This window comes from Xiphophorus maculatus, chromosome 1 (genome assembly GCF_002775205.1).
Source record: "Xiphophorus maculatus strain JP 163 A chromosome 1, X_maculatus-5.0-male, whole genome shotgun sequence".
NCBI classification, from domain to species: domain Eukaryota; kingdom Metazoa; phylum Chordata; class Actinopteri; order Cyprinodontiformes; family Poeciliidae; genus Xiphophorus; species Xiphophorus maculatus.
The window spans coordinates 6553447-6570357 of record NC_036443.1 but is presented as its reverse complement, the minus strand read 5'-3'; the positions used below and the strand labels follow the sequence as shown (position 1 = coordinate 6570357).

Genomic DNA, 16911 nt, shown 5'->3' with positions numbered 1-16911 from the left:
TGATATATTGCGTAGCCCTCTATGCTATATTGCGTAGCCCTCTATGCTATATTGCGTAGCCCTCTATGCTATATTGCGTAGCCCTCTATGATATATTGCATAGCCCACTATGCTATATTGCATAGCCCACTATGCTATATTGCGTAGCCCACTATGCCAGTCCACCCCTGCTTTACAGCGCAAAGAGTTTTCACTGCTAGACGTGGTCATGGTGGCATGGCACCATGTCACGCTGTTGCCATAAGTTTGGCTCTAAATTCCACATATATCAGCCGAGCTGAACCAAACTCACTACTTACGATCAATAGGACTGCAGTTCAATATTTGGTGGGCTTGCCCTAATTCTTCCACAGCCTCCTCTAGAAATCCTTAAAAAATATCAGTCCCAAGCCATCGACAATCAGGACATTTGGTACACATGTGTATCTTGTCAGGACCTATAAAACAGTCTCTTGGAATCATGGTCCAAAGCCCACAAGAAGTCATCCATTTTGAATCAAAGCAACCATTTTGACTCTTTTAAATGTTGTATATCTGGTGCAGGAACGGCACGAGAACATGATGACGGCGACTGGTTGGCAGAGACGGCGTTCTGCAGGTCGCCACTATAGGGCTATAAAATGAGATAGTATATCAATATAATGAGATATTATGGCAATATAATGAGATAACTATCTCATTATAAATGGATAATGTCATTATAATTAGATAAAATCTCAATATGACCCAGAATAAAGAGAACAATAAGCTTATCTCAGTTGATGCCCCCCTTCATTAAGGTATCAGAGACAAAAACAGAAGGCAAGACCAAATCTTGCTACACTGAAGATAAAAGAAAAAGAGAAAACAGAATGTTAAAAGTGGAACTAACAGCAAAAAGTGTACATTTCAGGGAAGGAGGAGTTCAGTTCACATGTGGTGCAGATGCATAAAACGGGCTGAAATCCCTCTTTATTGAAGTATCAAATCAAATAAAAGTTTCACAAATCACAAACTTGGTTTTAAATATCCTGCTATTAGTTGAGAATAATCTAGTCTGGGTAGAGTCTACGGTCTATACACTCTGAAAACAAATGTGTTATATTTTTAACACATTTAAGAGCCGATCCAGCCATGACAAGCATCAGCTGCTCTAACGCCACATGCATCTTCCACAGCCTGGAGAAAGCGTTTGTGGCAGCTTGTCCATGTGATGAATCAGTGAGCACAGCAGATCACTTAGAACCAGGAAGTGTGTTCCTTGTGAAAACAAAAGATTTTCTTCATGAACGTTGGTCCAAATGCAGAAAGTTGTGTGTATTTCGAAAAAAAAAGTGTTTTAGAAGTGCAATTTCAATATAAAGCAGAAATAGTCCTTGAAGTTTAGCAGAACTTCAGGGGATTGTTGCATGAGTTATATTTTCTGGTCAATGAGTCTCAAGAACCAGTATTTATGTGTAAACAATCCAGAAAACTATATATATTGTTGTTGTTTTTTCAGAAAAAAATTATTGGCACACCTGTTGGCACGTTGTATTGTTTCAAAAGCGGCCATGCCACTCACAATATGGCGCTCGCGTTGACGCATAGACAGCGTCAACAAAACTAGTGAGGCCCAACGCAGGAGACACTCTGGCGCTAACAGGATGCGGCTTTTCGCAGCCCGCCCGCAGGCCATCGCTGCACTTTCTCCTGCGCTGTCCGGCACGAACCAAATAGGTGAATTTTCACGACATCTCCTCTCCCAAAAAAAAAATGACGTCTTTCCTGTGATGGAAAAACCACGCTATTTCCGGTGAAGATCCACATACCCACGAAGCATTAAGTTCTCCGCTCTGCCGCAGCCACTCGGGATGCTCCGAAAAGGAGGCTCATGCAAAACTCTTGTAAGTGTGAGCGTAGAGGAAAATCTAAGTGCTTAGGTTTGATCGAGACCGCTGGGAACATCTGGTTCCACCTCATGGTCGAGAGTTATCCCGTGTTTTAGGGGAAACCTTGGAGTTTCCCTTCCAGAAAAGAGAGGTGAGTCTTGTTCTTTTTTCACCCCCGAACTTTATTTAACACTATATTGTTAACATCAGCGGATTACAGAACAGTCGAGACAGACCCGACAAGGGCACAAAACATAGGAGAGTTAAGGGCAGACACAGGAAAATTATTGAAGATTGTATAACAGGAAAATAGGTTTAACGGGTTGTACAAAACCAAAAATTCACTGTCTGCAACACTTTCCAATTCTTTCCAAAAGTTTTTTTTTTTTTTTACGTGAAATTCAAACTCTTATAAGTCAAAAGAAATTCTGAAAATCCAAAAATACATCTGTGAAGAAATAGAATAGAAACGGAGGCTAAGTGGAAATAGAGTAAAATGTGTAACAAAAAAAAATTAAATAAACTCGTATGACACGACGATATAAATGAAGCTCTATTATCTTATTTTATATGCATCAGTCACGGCAGACATATTGAAGCGACAGAAAAAAAAATGCAATTCTTTTTTCAGTGAGATTCTGACACTGGCAGGAGGAGGTCACCACTTCCTCATGGTCAGGCCAGCAGGAGCTGGTTGCAAACCTTAGTGATGGTGGGTCTTCTGGGAATCTCTTTCTGTGCATTTGTGAATATTGACACTGTTTTAGTTCCATAATAGCATACACATTTACATGCACATAAAGATAAAGAAAATTAGATATGAGTCTTTTCACTCTTTTTTGGACTTCCTAAATTGAAGTCATATCATGGATGGACTCCAACTTTCTTCATCGTAACAAAAATACAACTGGGGTAATTTTATTTGGACAAAAGGATTTTCATGCTAGTCCAGAACCAATTCTTGGTTGGTACTTTATGTCCATTTCACTAGACAGCTGTAAAAACTGTGGTGTTGTCATTGACAGCCATTTGAAGCGGGATAAACCAGTGAGTCAGGTTGTTGGATCGAGTTTTTTATTTATTTGTCTTTTTGCTAAGGTCAAGTCTTGCTTCTTTAAGCATTTTGAAAAATATGTCCATGCTTTTATTACAACCCATCTGGAATTGCTGTAATTCTTTATATATAATGTCTTAGATCAGCATAATTTACACCATCTTCAGGTGGTTAAAAATTGAACAGTGAGACCTCTAACTATGACTAGGAAACAAGAGCACTTTCCACCAGTTGTGGCTTCCCTAGTACTCTTTCAAATTGATTTAAAATTTTTATTGCTAGTTTAAAAAAAAAAAAATTAAACGGCTTAGCTCCATTTTGTTTGCAAGATCTGTTGCATCTGCAACTGCTATGAAATCTTTATGGTCAGGTAATCAAAATTTCCTAGATGTCTCTCGGTCCAGACTCGAGCAAAGAGGATTGAGCCTTTTCTGTGTTCCCAGGCTTTCCCTCAGCGTGTTATAAGCCTGGCGGGCCACCAGGCTTCACTTGTGCCCCCGCCAGGCTTTGTATGTCTTATTTATTTGGTTATTTTATATATTTTTTTACCCCTCCAGGGGGTCTTTTGTGGGCTCTAGTGTCCCTTATATGACAGTGGGCTGACAGGAAACGGGGAAGGAGTGGGGGGAAGACATTTGGCAAATGTCGTCGGGTCCGGGAGTCGAACCCGCGACTCCTCAAGGCCTCCAAATATGGGTCGCGCTAACCACTACGCCACCACGGCACACCCCTTATTTGAGTATTTTTAAAGTGTATGCATTTTTAAAACTTTATACTTGGTGTTCAGGTATTCATTTTCCAATTTTTCAATAACACATAATTATAGAGTGATATTTTCAAATTTCCTGTCAACTTTAAACATTTTTTAACTCAACAACACGACGGGCCGCTGGACGAATGACTGCCCAGCGCACCGGGCTCCGCAAGTTTTCTGGGGGAAACCTTGCTTCATCCTATGGAGTTATTTGCCTTTTTATATTAGGAGGCAGATTGAGGTCTGCTCAAGGCTTAAATGATTTTAAGGTGCTACATCAGGAAAGCTGTACAAGATGGTGGTGAGACCAGCAATGCTGTTTGGTTTAGAGACATTGGCAATGATGAAGAGGCAGAAGGCGGAGCTAGCAGAGATGAAAATGGTGAGGTTATCTTTGGGAGTGGCAAGAATGGATATGCACAGAAATAAGTACATCAGAGGAGCAGCGCATGTCAGATGTGTGGGCGATAAAGTCAGAGAAGCTGGTTTGGACAGAGGAGAGGCAGTGAATAGGTCAGTAGAAGGTTGCTGAGGATGGACCTGCCAGACAGGAGACCTAGTAGAAGACCAAAGAGGAGATTTATGGATTGAGTGAAAGAGGACATGGAGGTAGTTTGTGTGAGGGAAGAAGATGCGGAAAATAGGGTTACGTAGAGACGGATGAGTTGCTGTGGCGACCCCTAAAGGGAAAACCCGAAAGGAAAAGAAGAACAAGTTCAAAGTTATTTTATGAGGATTTTCTTTTCTTTCTTTTTTTTTTTTTAGAAATAGTGTATTTACTGGTATTCATTTCTGTACAGCACTTTGGTGAATCTAAATAATTTTGACATTATGTGGTCATATGGTGATATCATCTAAACCCCCGTGAGAAAAGAGTCACAGACTCCATCTCTGACCCAATTGACCTAATTATGAGGATCTTGATTAGGTGAATTTCAGGTCAGGTTCAGGGTTTGGAAAAGTCAATGCAAAATCTTTGTGAAGAATGTTAATATGTGTGTGGTGTGTGTGTGGGTGTGTGTTTGGGCAAAGGATGGACTTAAGCACCAGGCTAATGATGTGGCAGGAGCTGGCTGTGAGCTGTGGCTTCACTACGTTACATCAGAGCCTGCAGCAGGTGTGGCGGCTGCTTCTTCTCTGTCTCATCTGCAGAGTCTGCTTCAGGCTAGGTTGGTATAACTGGTTCCTATGTTAATATTTGTATAATTACACACATTTTGCTTTTAATTTGCCTTTCCACACCTGTTCCTTTTTTCCCCTCTGTGTGACACGTAAACAGGGATCCTTTGAAATCCCATATTTATCAACTGGATTTGTCTTGTTTCTGTTAAGACTGAAAAAAATGAAGGGAAAAATGCTCAACCGGCACATCTTGCCTTAATTTCAGCAGCATTTTACAATTCTTTGTATTTAAATGATGTAACAAATCTAATGTCTGGAATCTCTATGGGTTATTTAGAATGTAGTCTTTTTTTTATTGCTTTGTGTTTCCATCACCCAGGAGTCACACCAGCGGTGAAGCATGTCGCGTCCACGTTGATCGGAATGTACGGCCTGTTCCTGTTCCTGGAGCTGCACATGGTGTGGGTGCTGCTGCTCAGTATTATCTGTTACCTCGGCCTCCTGCTCTGCAGACACTCTAGCAACAAAGGCCTCTTCCTCTCAGGCATTATCCTCGTCTACCTTCTCATTGGGTGAGAGAACAGTCCCTAAAAGACAGTTTTGTTTTTTGGGGGGGTTAAAACACTGCTTGACCTCTTTGCGCTTTAGTAGGAGTCCAATTTTGGCTATGAATAATTATAATAATTACTTAAAGCAATTATTAGTAAAACTAGTATTTTAGATGAAAATGACCAAATTGGAGCTGCACTCTGATCCAGAAAACTGGCCAAGACGTTCAGTCTCAGTTATATTTATAACTACATGCTTCATAAGGCCTGTGTTTTAAAATAGTAGAAAAGCCGAAGTCCACCAGCGGCATTATCTAAACAGGAAGGTGGAGTGAACAAGACAACTTCTTTCAAGTATGCAGGAATTTTTTTTAACAGCTTTACAGTTGAACATTGTATTAAACAACACACATAAACATACTGAGAACAAGATTATGAAAATGGATTTTTTTTTTTTTCACACTGGTGAAAAAAAATAATATTGCAATATCAAATGATGATGTCATTTAAGTGAGCCGGACTTGTGCATTTGCAAGGCGCTACCTGGCCTACACTCCTTACCTGGTGGCTTCCTTCAGTTGTTTGCCAACAGCCATTAAAATAAAGAAGAAGCTGGCCAGCTGATCCAAAGTCGTAGCCGCCGTTACCTGGCGAGGCGGAGCTCTTCCATTCTCAGCTCAGCTCTTCTCTCCACACTTGCCTTCCACAGGGCTCTGAGAGACGGCTTCATTTGTCAAATGTCCAATTTATTTGTATTGCACATTTAAAACAGCAGCAGTTGACCAAAGTGCTTCATAATTACACCAACCATCATAACATAAAACTCAGGCTAAAACAATAAAAATGAAATCCAGAGATATTAAACAACATAAAACCAGTTGGATCAAAGAAACAGAAAAGCAGCAACTCAAGCTGCATTAAAAGCCGGTGAGAACAAATGTATTTTGAAAAGAGATTTAAAAGAAGTACTTGGACATGTCTTGAATATGTCCACATATTTGGGAGAACATTCCTAAGGAAGAAAATCTGGAAAATGTTCTCTGTTCTTCTTCAAAGAACTGTATTTATATGCATCTTCAGTAAATCTGTGTTTATCTACTGTATTTTTTTCTCTCTCCCTCTCCAACTATCATGTAAGTTTTTCCTGACCAAGCGTATTCTTATCCAGCCGGGAGCTGGGAGAGTATTTCTACTCTGACTTCCAGACTTCCAGGTCAACAACTTTTATTCGGTGACGACTGGATTTGTGCTTCGTGTCAAGGGTTAGGGGCATTAAGCATTTAGGCTATTTCTACTCGTACTTGCTGCTGCTTGCAGGAGAGCAAAGTACCTCCACCAAAATGAAATTCAGCACGTTTAAAAACAGGCACATATCATTGCTGCCTTTTCAAGTTTTTGCGACTGTTTTTCTGTGCTCTCTCTGTCTGTAGCTGAGTGAAGCTGGCAGCCCACCCACGTGAGCGGTTTCAGCAAATAGACGGAGTGGTTAGTGCTGCTTTGGTATCTGAGATAATAAAAAAATATTTTTTAAGTCATCCAGGCGTTCGTCAGCTATGATACCATTAAAATAGTCTTTTGGGCAGCTTTCGTTTATGAGATATTATAAATTGAACTTGTATCCTTTTCTAAAGGCTAATTAGCTTTGCGGAAATAAATTGTCGGAAGTTTAAAGTGCAATATGTAGGATAGAGATTACTTTGAAAGTTTGAAAGAATTGTCTTTTTGATTTATTTCAGAGAGTTGCACTTTTTCGACATGGGAACCTGGAATAAAATACGAGGTAAGTACAAAATTATTCATATCCGCGAGAAATGTAGGTTCAGAGTGATTTGTCAATGTTTCTTCTGACTGTAAGTGGTATAGAGAAACACAGAGCCACAGTCCAGAACTGAATCTTGCAGAGAACGGGTGAGAAATTAAAAAGTTTACGGTGACGGCAATGAGGCCGTCCAATCTCAAAGTAAAATAATAAACATTTTTACACTATATTTGTCATTAACATGTAATTACAATTTTAATTTGAACCTGACTTTCTTTTATTATAATGTTGTTTTATTATAAGCAGACAGTTGAAACGAGTTATTTATGTACACTGATTAAAAAGACACATACACATTTTTTCCTCATTGTCTGCAGTTAAATCTGACCAAACATCTCAGGTTTTATGTCAGTCAGAATTACCCAAATTATTTCCTGAATGCCAGAAAACATAAAAAGAAGATTATTTTTAGAATGATTTTTTTTCCTTGAATTCAAAAATTTACATAAATGTGGTCAGTGTTGGGATAATTATCTTTAAAAATAGGCCTTGAGTTAAACCTTTTGGGCTTCCTTCCACAAACCCCTAATAGCTTAACAGACACATCTGATTGAGTTAATTGGAGGAACGCCTGTGGATATATATTAAGGCTATCTTATTTGACATGATAAGAAGGTCCAAAGAAATCAGGCAAGACATCAGGAAGAGTATTGTGTTGCTGCACAAGTCTGGTTTATCTTTGGGAACAATTTACAGATGCTTGAAGGGGCCACGTTCATCTGCAGGGCAGCATAGAGAGAGACAGGAAAAACAATCATCATAAACACACATGATAAGAATTTAGAGGGACTAGTGATGTCATCTTGTTGGACTGTGGGAAGACGCCGGAGTACCCGGAGAAAGCAAAGACCCTGTCTCCGGAATCGAACCCAGGACCTTCTTGCTGCTAAGCAACAGTGCCACCAACTGCTCCACTGTGCAGCCCGTTTTTTAAATGTGCAGTTTTCTGGCCAATCACCGATATTTAAAATACCCCACTGTGTTTTGCCTACGCCGATTTGTTTGTTACAGCAAAAAAGTTGCAAAGTTGGCAATAGTAGGCTGACTATTGTGAGACGTCGCCCTCTCAGACCTTTGTGGTGGTAGAAAAGACCGGTGGGGGGTGCTGTGGTGGCGCAGGGGCGGAGCGCGACCCACATGTTGAGGCCTTAGTCCTCCTGGCGGTGGTCGCAGGTTCGATTCCCGGCTTAGCGACATTTGCCGTATATCTTCCCCCTCTCTCATTACCCTGTTTCCTGTCAAACTACTTTCAAATAAAGGTCACTAGAGCCAACAAAAATCTTAAATAACAAAAAAGTTAATTTAAAAAAAAAAAAGGCCGGTGGATAAGATTGGATTCACATGTTAATAACTACTGATAGTCGATCATCCACCCTCCTGCCCTCAGGCCAAATCCGTAAGGGAAACATTTATATGGATAGATTGGTTAGATACTTTATTAATCCCATGTGGGAAATTGTTTTCCTGTGGCAACAACAACAGGCAAATAGAAATAAATAAATAAATAGGGGCCACTATGAGACAACCAATCACTCCTTAAAAGTTGAATAGTACAAGCACCTTATACATTTACCAATGTGGTAGGAAAAGGGCCACAATATTGGCCCTTTGCCACAGTGTTCAATGAAAGCAACACTGTGGCCTTGCTTTCATTGAATTGCCCATTCGCTCTTCGGTTTAACAAAGTCTTTCTAGACTCACATTTGTCTGATGGCTCAGCTGTAATTATTTCCTCAGCATAATAATCCAAAGTAGGTGTTTGCCAAGTCCAGATCTCAGCCCACTTTTACTGTTTACCTTAAGCCAGCAAACACCCAAATCCTAAGTACATTTTTTTGACATAATTATGTTACATAGGAAATCTCCACTACCAGATTACAGGCTCCCAACGCTATCAGTTGTTGCTGAATTGTGAAATACCACAGTTTGTAAAACAGTTCTTTCTGGTGCGAAAGGAGAGTAATTATGACAGTGTGTTTGTGTCAGGCTCTCAGATGGTGGTGGCCATGAAGGTCATCTCGCTGGCCTTTGAGCTCGACAGAAGAAAAGACAACAACCTGCCAGGCTCTGCTGAGTTCCTTGGCTATGTCTTCTTTGTGGGTACTGTTGTGTTTGGCCCATGGATCAGCTTGTCAAGTTACAAAAATGCACTTGATGGTCCAAAACTGGTGAGGTTTTTTTTTATAGTCTTATTTACATCTCTGTTTATGTTATTGATTGTCATATTTGGGGATGACTGAATGGTTCATTTCCCAGAGCTACTTGTGGCTGTCCAGTTCCCTCATCAGACTCGTAAAAAGTCAGATTTGTCTGCTGGTGTCAACCTGCGTCGCTCCATATCTTTTCCCTTTCTTCCTGCCAATATATGGGAATTCTATCACACAAAAGTAAGTAATGGATTTATACAAATCCTGTTGGTCTTGTCCAAAGCAATAGACTTTAAAAATCTCTATTTTTCAAGGAACATTGTGTCTGTCTCTTTCTGCTTCCAAGATGCAATTGAACAGGGTAAGGCTTCAACATGACATATTCAATTGCATTTAATTTTCATTCAGTTTGACACTATGACGACAAGACATCATTTTTCACAGTTCAGTGAAAAAATTTTAACAAAAAAGCGTTGGTTGCCATGACAACTGCTGTGCGCCTGGAGTAAAGGCGACACACGGAGATAAAGAAAATAATATAAGTGGTTATTAGTTGTTCACCTGTTTTTCAGCATTATGTTCTCTCTGCTGTGGTGCACTTTAATTTCTGACAGTTCATTAAACTGCACTGCCTCTTTGATTTGTTGAACATCAGGATATAACAACCATCAAATAGGAAAAAATATCATAAAGTAGTTAACAAACTACATCTCCAATATAAAAAAGAAACGTATTTAGTCCTCACTCGCATTTTCATAGAACTGAACAGAACCAATATGTTTATAGATTTCTATCAAGGGAGAAAACGCATTTTATGTATCCAAGTATTGGCAATTTTCTCAGCTTTATTTTAAGCCACATTTGACAGAAGTTGTATAAGAAATAGACACTGCAACCATTTTTGTGACAGATTTATGCTTGTCCTGCATCAGAATGCTGTGGTTTTCTGGACAATGCATAGTAATGGCGCCTGAAGTCACTGTCCAATCCAGTAATCAATCAATCAGTCAAGCTTATCTGTGTAGCAAATTTCAGCAACAAAGCAGTTCAAAGAGATTTACATCATAAAAACACAAAAATACAAAGTCATAAAAGACACCATGTTGTTCCTTCTAGATATGTTAACCTCCTTTGTGTCTCCTTATGGGTTTCCATTACTTTAACCAGAGCGTCCTTCATTGCTAAGCTCAGTATCTCGCTTTGACTTCCATTGGCTTATCTTCGAGTGTGTTGATTTTCTCAGTGTTGGTGGATATATTCCGGTAGATTTCACTTTTTATTTCCTTCAACGCAGTTTATATGTCTTCTTTAAATTCTTCTTTTACTTGTTGGAAGTCTTGTTTGTTTTCATCTTGGAATTTGTGTAGTTCAGTCTGTATAGCTTGTAGCACCAAGCTAACGTTTTCCTTGTGATGTTGCCGATCATCCATTTTTACTGGTGTATTTCTACACTGCGGGCCCCAAATTTCTGTGGGTCCCAAGCTGGATCTTCAAACCTCGGCGTTCCACTGGCCGAAAGGTCAACCCTGAGGTTCTCTTCATGGGTTCCTCCAAGGTTCTTGCTCCTTTGTTGCCGGCCTCCAGCCTCTCTGCTCCTTTATTGCCGGGCAGCTCACTGTGGCCATTGTGAACTTAATGGAGCTCTAGTTTTGTCCTTTGGAGGTCCCTTCCTCCCATCCTGGTTGGGAAAGTTTTTTTTTTGTTTTGTTTCTGCTCTCCAGTATTTATATTTTTTTTGTTCTGCTACGGCTCGCTGCATTCCCTGTGATTTTTGTACGTTTTCTGTCTTAATTTTTTTAATAAAAACTTCATCACCTCGCCACCTCTGCCTCACTGCATTTGGGTCGTCCACCAGAACCTACAACATGACGAGGCCTTACCCTAATATTAAGAAGAACCTTTCTTTTACCAAGAATCAAGCCATTTCTCTTCTTATTCTTTTCCAGATTTCTCTGTGTTTTTCTTCCTCTTTTTACTCCTGTATTTTTTGTCCACTTCACAACAACTACAAAAACAAACTGGACTATTAAAAGCAAGTAAAAAAAACAACAACATTATTGGTGCTGTGGTTTACATTTGCACTATTTTTCGGCTAATCTTTTTTTTTTTTCTAACGTTACAATAGATGACCTTAGTGTTTTTCTTAACTATTTTACTTCTGCAAAAACATTGTTTGAAATGAAAGTATTGTAAGATTTTCTGTGCTTCATTGAGTTTATTTTAAGTTCAAAGTGCCAAGTGTTTGACGGTGAGGAAGAAGAAGGCCAGCTGAATGTGTGTGTGCCGTACAGGTGGCTGCGTGCTTATGAGAATGCAGTGTCCTTCCACTTCAGTAATTACTTCGTGGGTCATCTAAGTGAAGGCACCAGCATGTTGGCAGGAGTGGGTTTCACAGAAGAAAAAGACAACATCCAATGGTAACTTTCACCGAGCTTGGCTACTGGACTTACCTAATTTATAGTGGAGTATTTGTGAAAAGACGAACTCGGTAAATGTAGAATATGTTTATTTCTGATCACTCTTTGTACTTTTTTGTGCAGGAATATGAGGATAGTGAAGCCCCTGAGTGTGGAAATGCCTCGCTCCATGGTGCTGGTCGTGATATCCTGGAACATCCCGATGTCTCAGTGGTTAAAAACCTGTGGGTCACGGCCAACCTCATTCAGTATTACTAGATATTATGGTTGAAGTCAAACACACCCAACATTTTTCAAACCAATACAATGGTGAATATGTTTGGCTTCATGGTTTAACTATCTTGATTTCGATAGTTAATCAAGATGGTTAATCTTTAATTAACTATCTTGACCAAGGATTAAGATGGTTCTAACACTGCTGAACCGCTTAGCAGCTTCTCATTTGTCTCGGAGTTAGAATCCACATCTCTTGGAAGGCAAACAAAGAGCTGTGTATGTTAAATAATTGGTTTGAACGTGTTCTTTTCTCTGTCTTTCTCAGATGTGTTTAAAACCTCCATGAAACTAGGAACCTTCCCTGCAATCCTTGTGACATACACAGCCAGCGCCCTCCTGCATGTCAGTCACAGAGGCATTTGTCTTTGTTCACAAGTCTCTGGTGGATGAGATGGGCGAGACTAATTTCCTACATAAAGCTATGGATGTTTGTGTGTGTTTGTATGTCTGGACTGTACTGTAATTCCTATACTTGAGTTTTTTGTCATCTTACTGGGCTGGCTAATTTGACTGGAATTAATAAGTTAAATTTTTTGCAAATGCAAAACTTTTACAGGAAGGGCAAAAGTCTGTGAGACTGTAGCACGGCGTTTACATAAGCAGGAGCCTTCGCTCTGTGCATTGGAATAGGAAATATGAAATAATTTCTCAAACAATACATCATTTTTAACTCCAGTTTGCTCATGGATTCCTTTTGGATTACAGTCAATTTTATTCCAGTTTCATGTATTTTAGTTAAAGTTTAGGTCTGTATGTATGTATGTATGTACGGACATACCGTCCTGTCCTTGCAGGGTTTTTGGAAGTGGCAGGTGCCTATCTCCGGCGGTCAAAAGAAACCAGAAGCTTATCTTAATTCCAACAGTAAATTTAGTTACGAGAAGGAAGTAAATATGCTTGCTAGGCCTCTTTTGTTGTCAATTGGAAAAAATAAATAAATACATAAATAAGAATGATAAAAATATAGAAGCATAATATAACTTCAGTCTGTTTGTTTCTTCAAGGAAATTGCTGAATAGATGAGGCTGTTTTGTGCTGCTGTTTTCTTCAGGGCCTGAGTTTTCACCTGGGAGCTGTTCTGCTCACACTGGGATTCATCACATATGTTGAACATGGTATGTAACCATCTCTGCCTGTGCACTAGGTAACTTTATGGCAGCCTCATAAATGCAGGATACACTAATCTTCTTCATCTGAAATGAACTTCTGCGTACAGGAAGAAATACTTGTACTCGTGACACAAAGCCACTGTCCGGGTCTTGGGTTGTTGAGTTGTTTTGGGGCTTGTTTATTATTTTTATGTTCCTTAGTCTCTTATTTTGATAAGATCAGCCTTGTTTCTATTTTGGTGCCATTTTTCTCTCTCTCCTCAGCCTGCCATCTGCTCTTTCCCCTCACACCTACAACCTGTTAGTCAGTTAATCCCTTGTTCCAGTATTCACACTCCCAGTATTTATTCATTGCTCTCTCATTCCTCCTGTTTAATCCCATTACTTCCTGTTCATCCTGCCGGCTTTTTGTTTCCTGACTCCTGAGTTTGTTTGTTTTTTGTTCTGCTCTGGCTCCCTGCTTCCCCTGTGACTTTTGCAAGTTTTTGTTAAGCATTTTTATTAAACTTTCATCACCACTCGCTACCTCTGCCTCTCTGCCACTTCAACATTTAACACCCTTCTATACTCAAATTAGTATTAAATGCAATAATTACTTATAAGTATTTTGCTGTTACACATTTTTCCTTGATGTCCCTTTACCTCATATTCCTGAAGTCCAGCACATTTCTTTTGCATGAATAAAATGCCATTTCCTTTTAGCTAATTGATTAATTAATAATGACCTTTTTTGCCTGTTGTCAGTTCTGAGAAAGAAGCTTGCATACATCCTTAGTGCCTGCATTCTGTCCAGGCCCTGTACATCTGACTGCAGCCATCGACACAAGAAGGTGCAGTCCTATTGTTTTTATTATTGCTGTTAAATTAACTAAAGAAAGCAGTTCCATTTCTAAACATGCATTTTAACTAAATAACCAGAAGAGGAAGAATACAATATTGGTAAATTAAACTGATGCTGCCTTTTAAGCAGATTATCTTAAAAAGATTATCAAATTATTTTGTATTCAGGATTTTTACATTTTCAGAAAGTTACCGTGGTTTATTTGACAATTGAATAATACATACTGACAGCTGAAGTGCCTGAAAAGAACAATGCTTTAAACATTTTCACTTCACAGCTAATAGTAGGAGTGTAGGAATAAATTTAGCTCATAAAGCGAGACAGAAGATGATCAGGTAATTAGTCAAAATTAGCGGTGGTGAGAGACAATTTCACCAAACGTTAAGGTGTTTTACTGAAGTCAGTTTATTAGGTTGTGTCTTTGCTTTTTAGAATTGATGTAGTTCTGTTTAGGAATAGTTTAGGAACAACATTGCTCAGTGTACAATTGCAAGTAATTTTGGGATTTCATCATCTGCGCTCCATAATATAATAAAACCATTTAGATAATCTGGGGAAATCGTCAAGTAAGCATACAGCCAGAGTGGTTGTAAAGTGGCTTAAGGACAACAAAATTAATGTTTGAAGTGTCACTGACACGATTTAAAGATGAACTATTGTGCTTTCATTCTGTCTTCACAAAAGCTTTTAACAGATAATTTTCACAGAATCGCATAAATGCAGCGCGCCGCCGTTTCCGTGTGGAGTAACTGGAGTTGGTGTGGTTTGACTTACCTGGATTACGTCACAAGATGGGGCTGGCGGTTTGACAGAATCAGCAACATTTTTATTCGTAGTGTGAGAAAAACGTATTGTCAAAAGCTTTTGTGTGCACAGAATGAAAGCACAACAGTTCATCTTTTTAAATCATGTCAGTGACACTTTTAGTGTCAACATCACAAAGCCCTGAGAAGTTGTAGGCAGAACTGAAGAGGCGTATGCAAGTTAGGTGGCTTACAAACTTGACTGACTAGCCCCTGTTAGTTATTCCTAAAACTGACCAAATGTATGTAAATTCCTGAATTTGAAGGTCCAAAGAAAAAAAAATTACGTTTTCTGGCATTTAGCAATTAGAAATAATTTTAGTATTTCTAACCAACGTAAAACAAGAGACGTTTGATCTGAGGAAGAGGAAAAAGAGTATAAAAACTTGTTTTATTTCTGGTTTCAGCGGTATGTACTATATAGCTTATTGCACTTAGACTTAGTTTAGAGTTGGTGATATTTACGTTGCATATTAACCGCTCATGAAAAGTTCCCAGATGCTGGTATTGAACACAGATTCACTACACTGGCCCACTTTGGGCTCTAGTTGTAGCTATTTGGATTTTTACTGCTGAATTTTGAACAATGATTCTTATTTCCAGTTTTTGCTCTACTCTACTCTAGAATGCTTGGGTGCTGTTGCTGAATCTAGTGTTCAGTTTGCTAGTCGTCTTCCATCTCACCTACTTGGGCTCCATGTTTGATCCTGGATCTGACGAACAGGAAGTAGAAGAGGTAAACAGTTCTACTGGATTTGCATGGGATCTTGATGATGCTGATAAAGAAGAACAGTCTCATTATTTTGTTTTCATTTCTTTGTATTGCTATATAAGATCATCTCCAGGCACAATGGATTTTCCCTTCACAGATAGACAGATAACTTCCGTATTAACTTTTTAGTCTAAGGCAAGCTTTTATGTTGCTTTAATAAAGAACTTTTACCTAAGGAATGTATTTAGAAATTAGGAGAGTGGAACCCTGACTTTATATACAAGTCAGCTTTTTGTTAACATACTTTAGAATTGCTGAGGGAAAATAAAAGACAAGGTCATTTTTGTTTTCTACGTCTGATGAAACGGAAGAACACGAAGGTGTAAAGCAGACATCTCAGCCAGAACTGACCTCCACCCATGTTTTGGAGGAGAATTCAATCAGTACATGCTGTTTAAACAAAAGAGCAAACAGTGACACGCCTCTCCTGACTTTCAAATTCTTAATGCCAATGCTCTGACACTGAGGAAAGAATATGCTGGCACTTTTTTACCCCAGCCTGTTTTTATACAAACTCGTACTATGTGAGATCTACACTGAGCACCAGGTCAATCAAGTGTATTTACTCTTTTTCAGACGTAGTTGATTTGTACACAGAGTGAAAGCACAAGAGTTTTCTACACCTTGGAGAAAAAGGTCGAGACCTGAATAAAACCGTAATCGTTGTTATTTCTGTTAAAGGGTTACGCAGCGATCCACACCATTCAGAGGTGGTCCGAGCTGAACTGGGCAAGCCACTGGATCATTTTTGCTTGCTGGGTTTTCTATCGTTTAATTCAGTGATCTTGTTGTAGTAGATTAAAAAAAATGTCCATCATTAAAACTTTTGTACACGAAATATTTCCTTGAACTTTGATTTTTATTATTTTTTTGTATCAACATGCATCCATGTGTCTGAAATAAACAATAAAAACGAGGTTCTGTAATGAGCATGAATTGTGTAGTTCACATCTAAACTACACAAAAACTTAGCATACGCATATGTTACGTTTTTAAAACTACTGTAAATAGTAATGGGCTAAACTTGCAAATCCTTCATCATGTCGTCAGTTTATTTTCTTAAACTGGTCCTGTTCACCAACTGTTTGCATGTTTCTTTTATTATATTTTGCATATTATGGTTGTTTTTTTTTGTTGTTGCAATTTTTAGTCCATGAGTATTTCTGTAAATGTTCAGAGTCTTTGTGATAATGTAAACAATAAAAGTGTCCTGTGAAAGTGCTCACATTTTTTTTTAGATAGAGCGTTTTAATAATAATAATACATGTATACAATTTTTAGAGCGCTTTTAGGACACTTAAAGATGCTTTACAAGAGAAAAATAACTAAATAACACACACACACACACACACACACGGCGGTGGTGGATAGACGAGGTTAAACAGGTCTTGAGTAATAA

The 16911-nt window shown here is 38.9% G+C and overlaps 1 protein-coding gene across 2 annotated transcripts; it reads left to right on the top strand.

The window, feature by feature from the left end:
• The first annotated feature begins 1177 nt into the window (after positions 1–1177).
• LOC102217940 (porcupine O-acyltransferase) lies at positions 1178–16633 on the top strand. 2 transcript variants are annotated; one of them, XM_023336003.1, is made up of 13 exons: positions 1178–1865; positions 4691–4827; positions 5160–5352; positions 7065–7108; positions 9134–9315; positions 9404–9534; positions 11586–11711; positions 11835–11935; positions 12253–12329; positions 13039–13102; positions 13841–13926; positions 15366–15476; positions 16194–16633. In XM_023336003.1, exons 2-13 carry the CDS (start codon positions 4692–4694, stop codon positions 16293–16295), a joined length of 1353 nt encoding a protein of 450 aa, XP_023191771.1. In that variant the 5' UTR covers positions 1178–1865; position 4691; the 3' UTR covers positions 16296–16633. The 2 variants fall into 2 exon arrangements, with proteins under 2 accessions (XP_023191771.1, XP_005805832.2); XM_005805775.3 differs by having other exon boundaries at positions 1178–2001.
• The last annotated feature ends 278 nt before the right edge of the window (positions 16634–16911 follow it).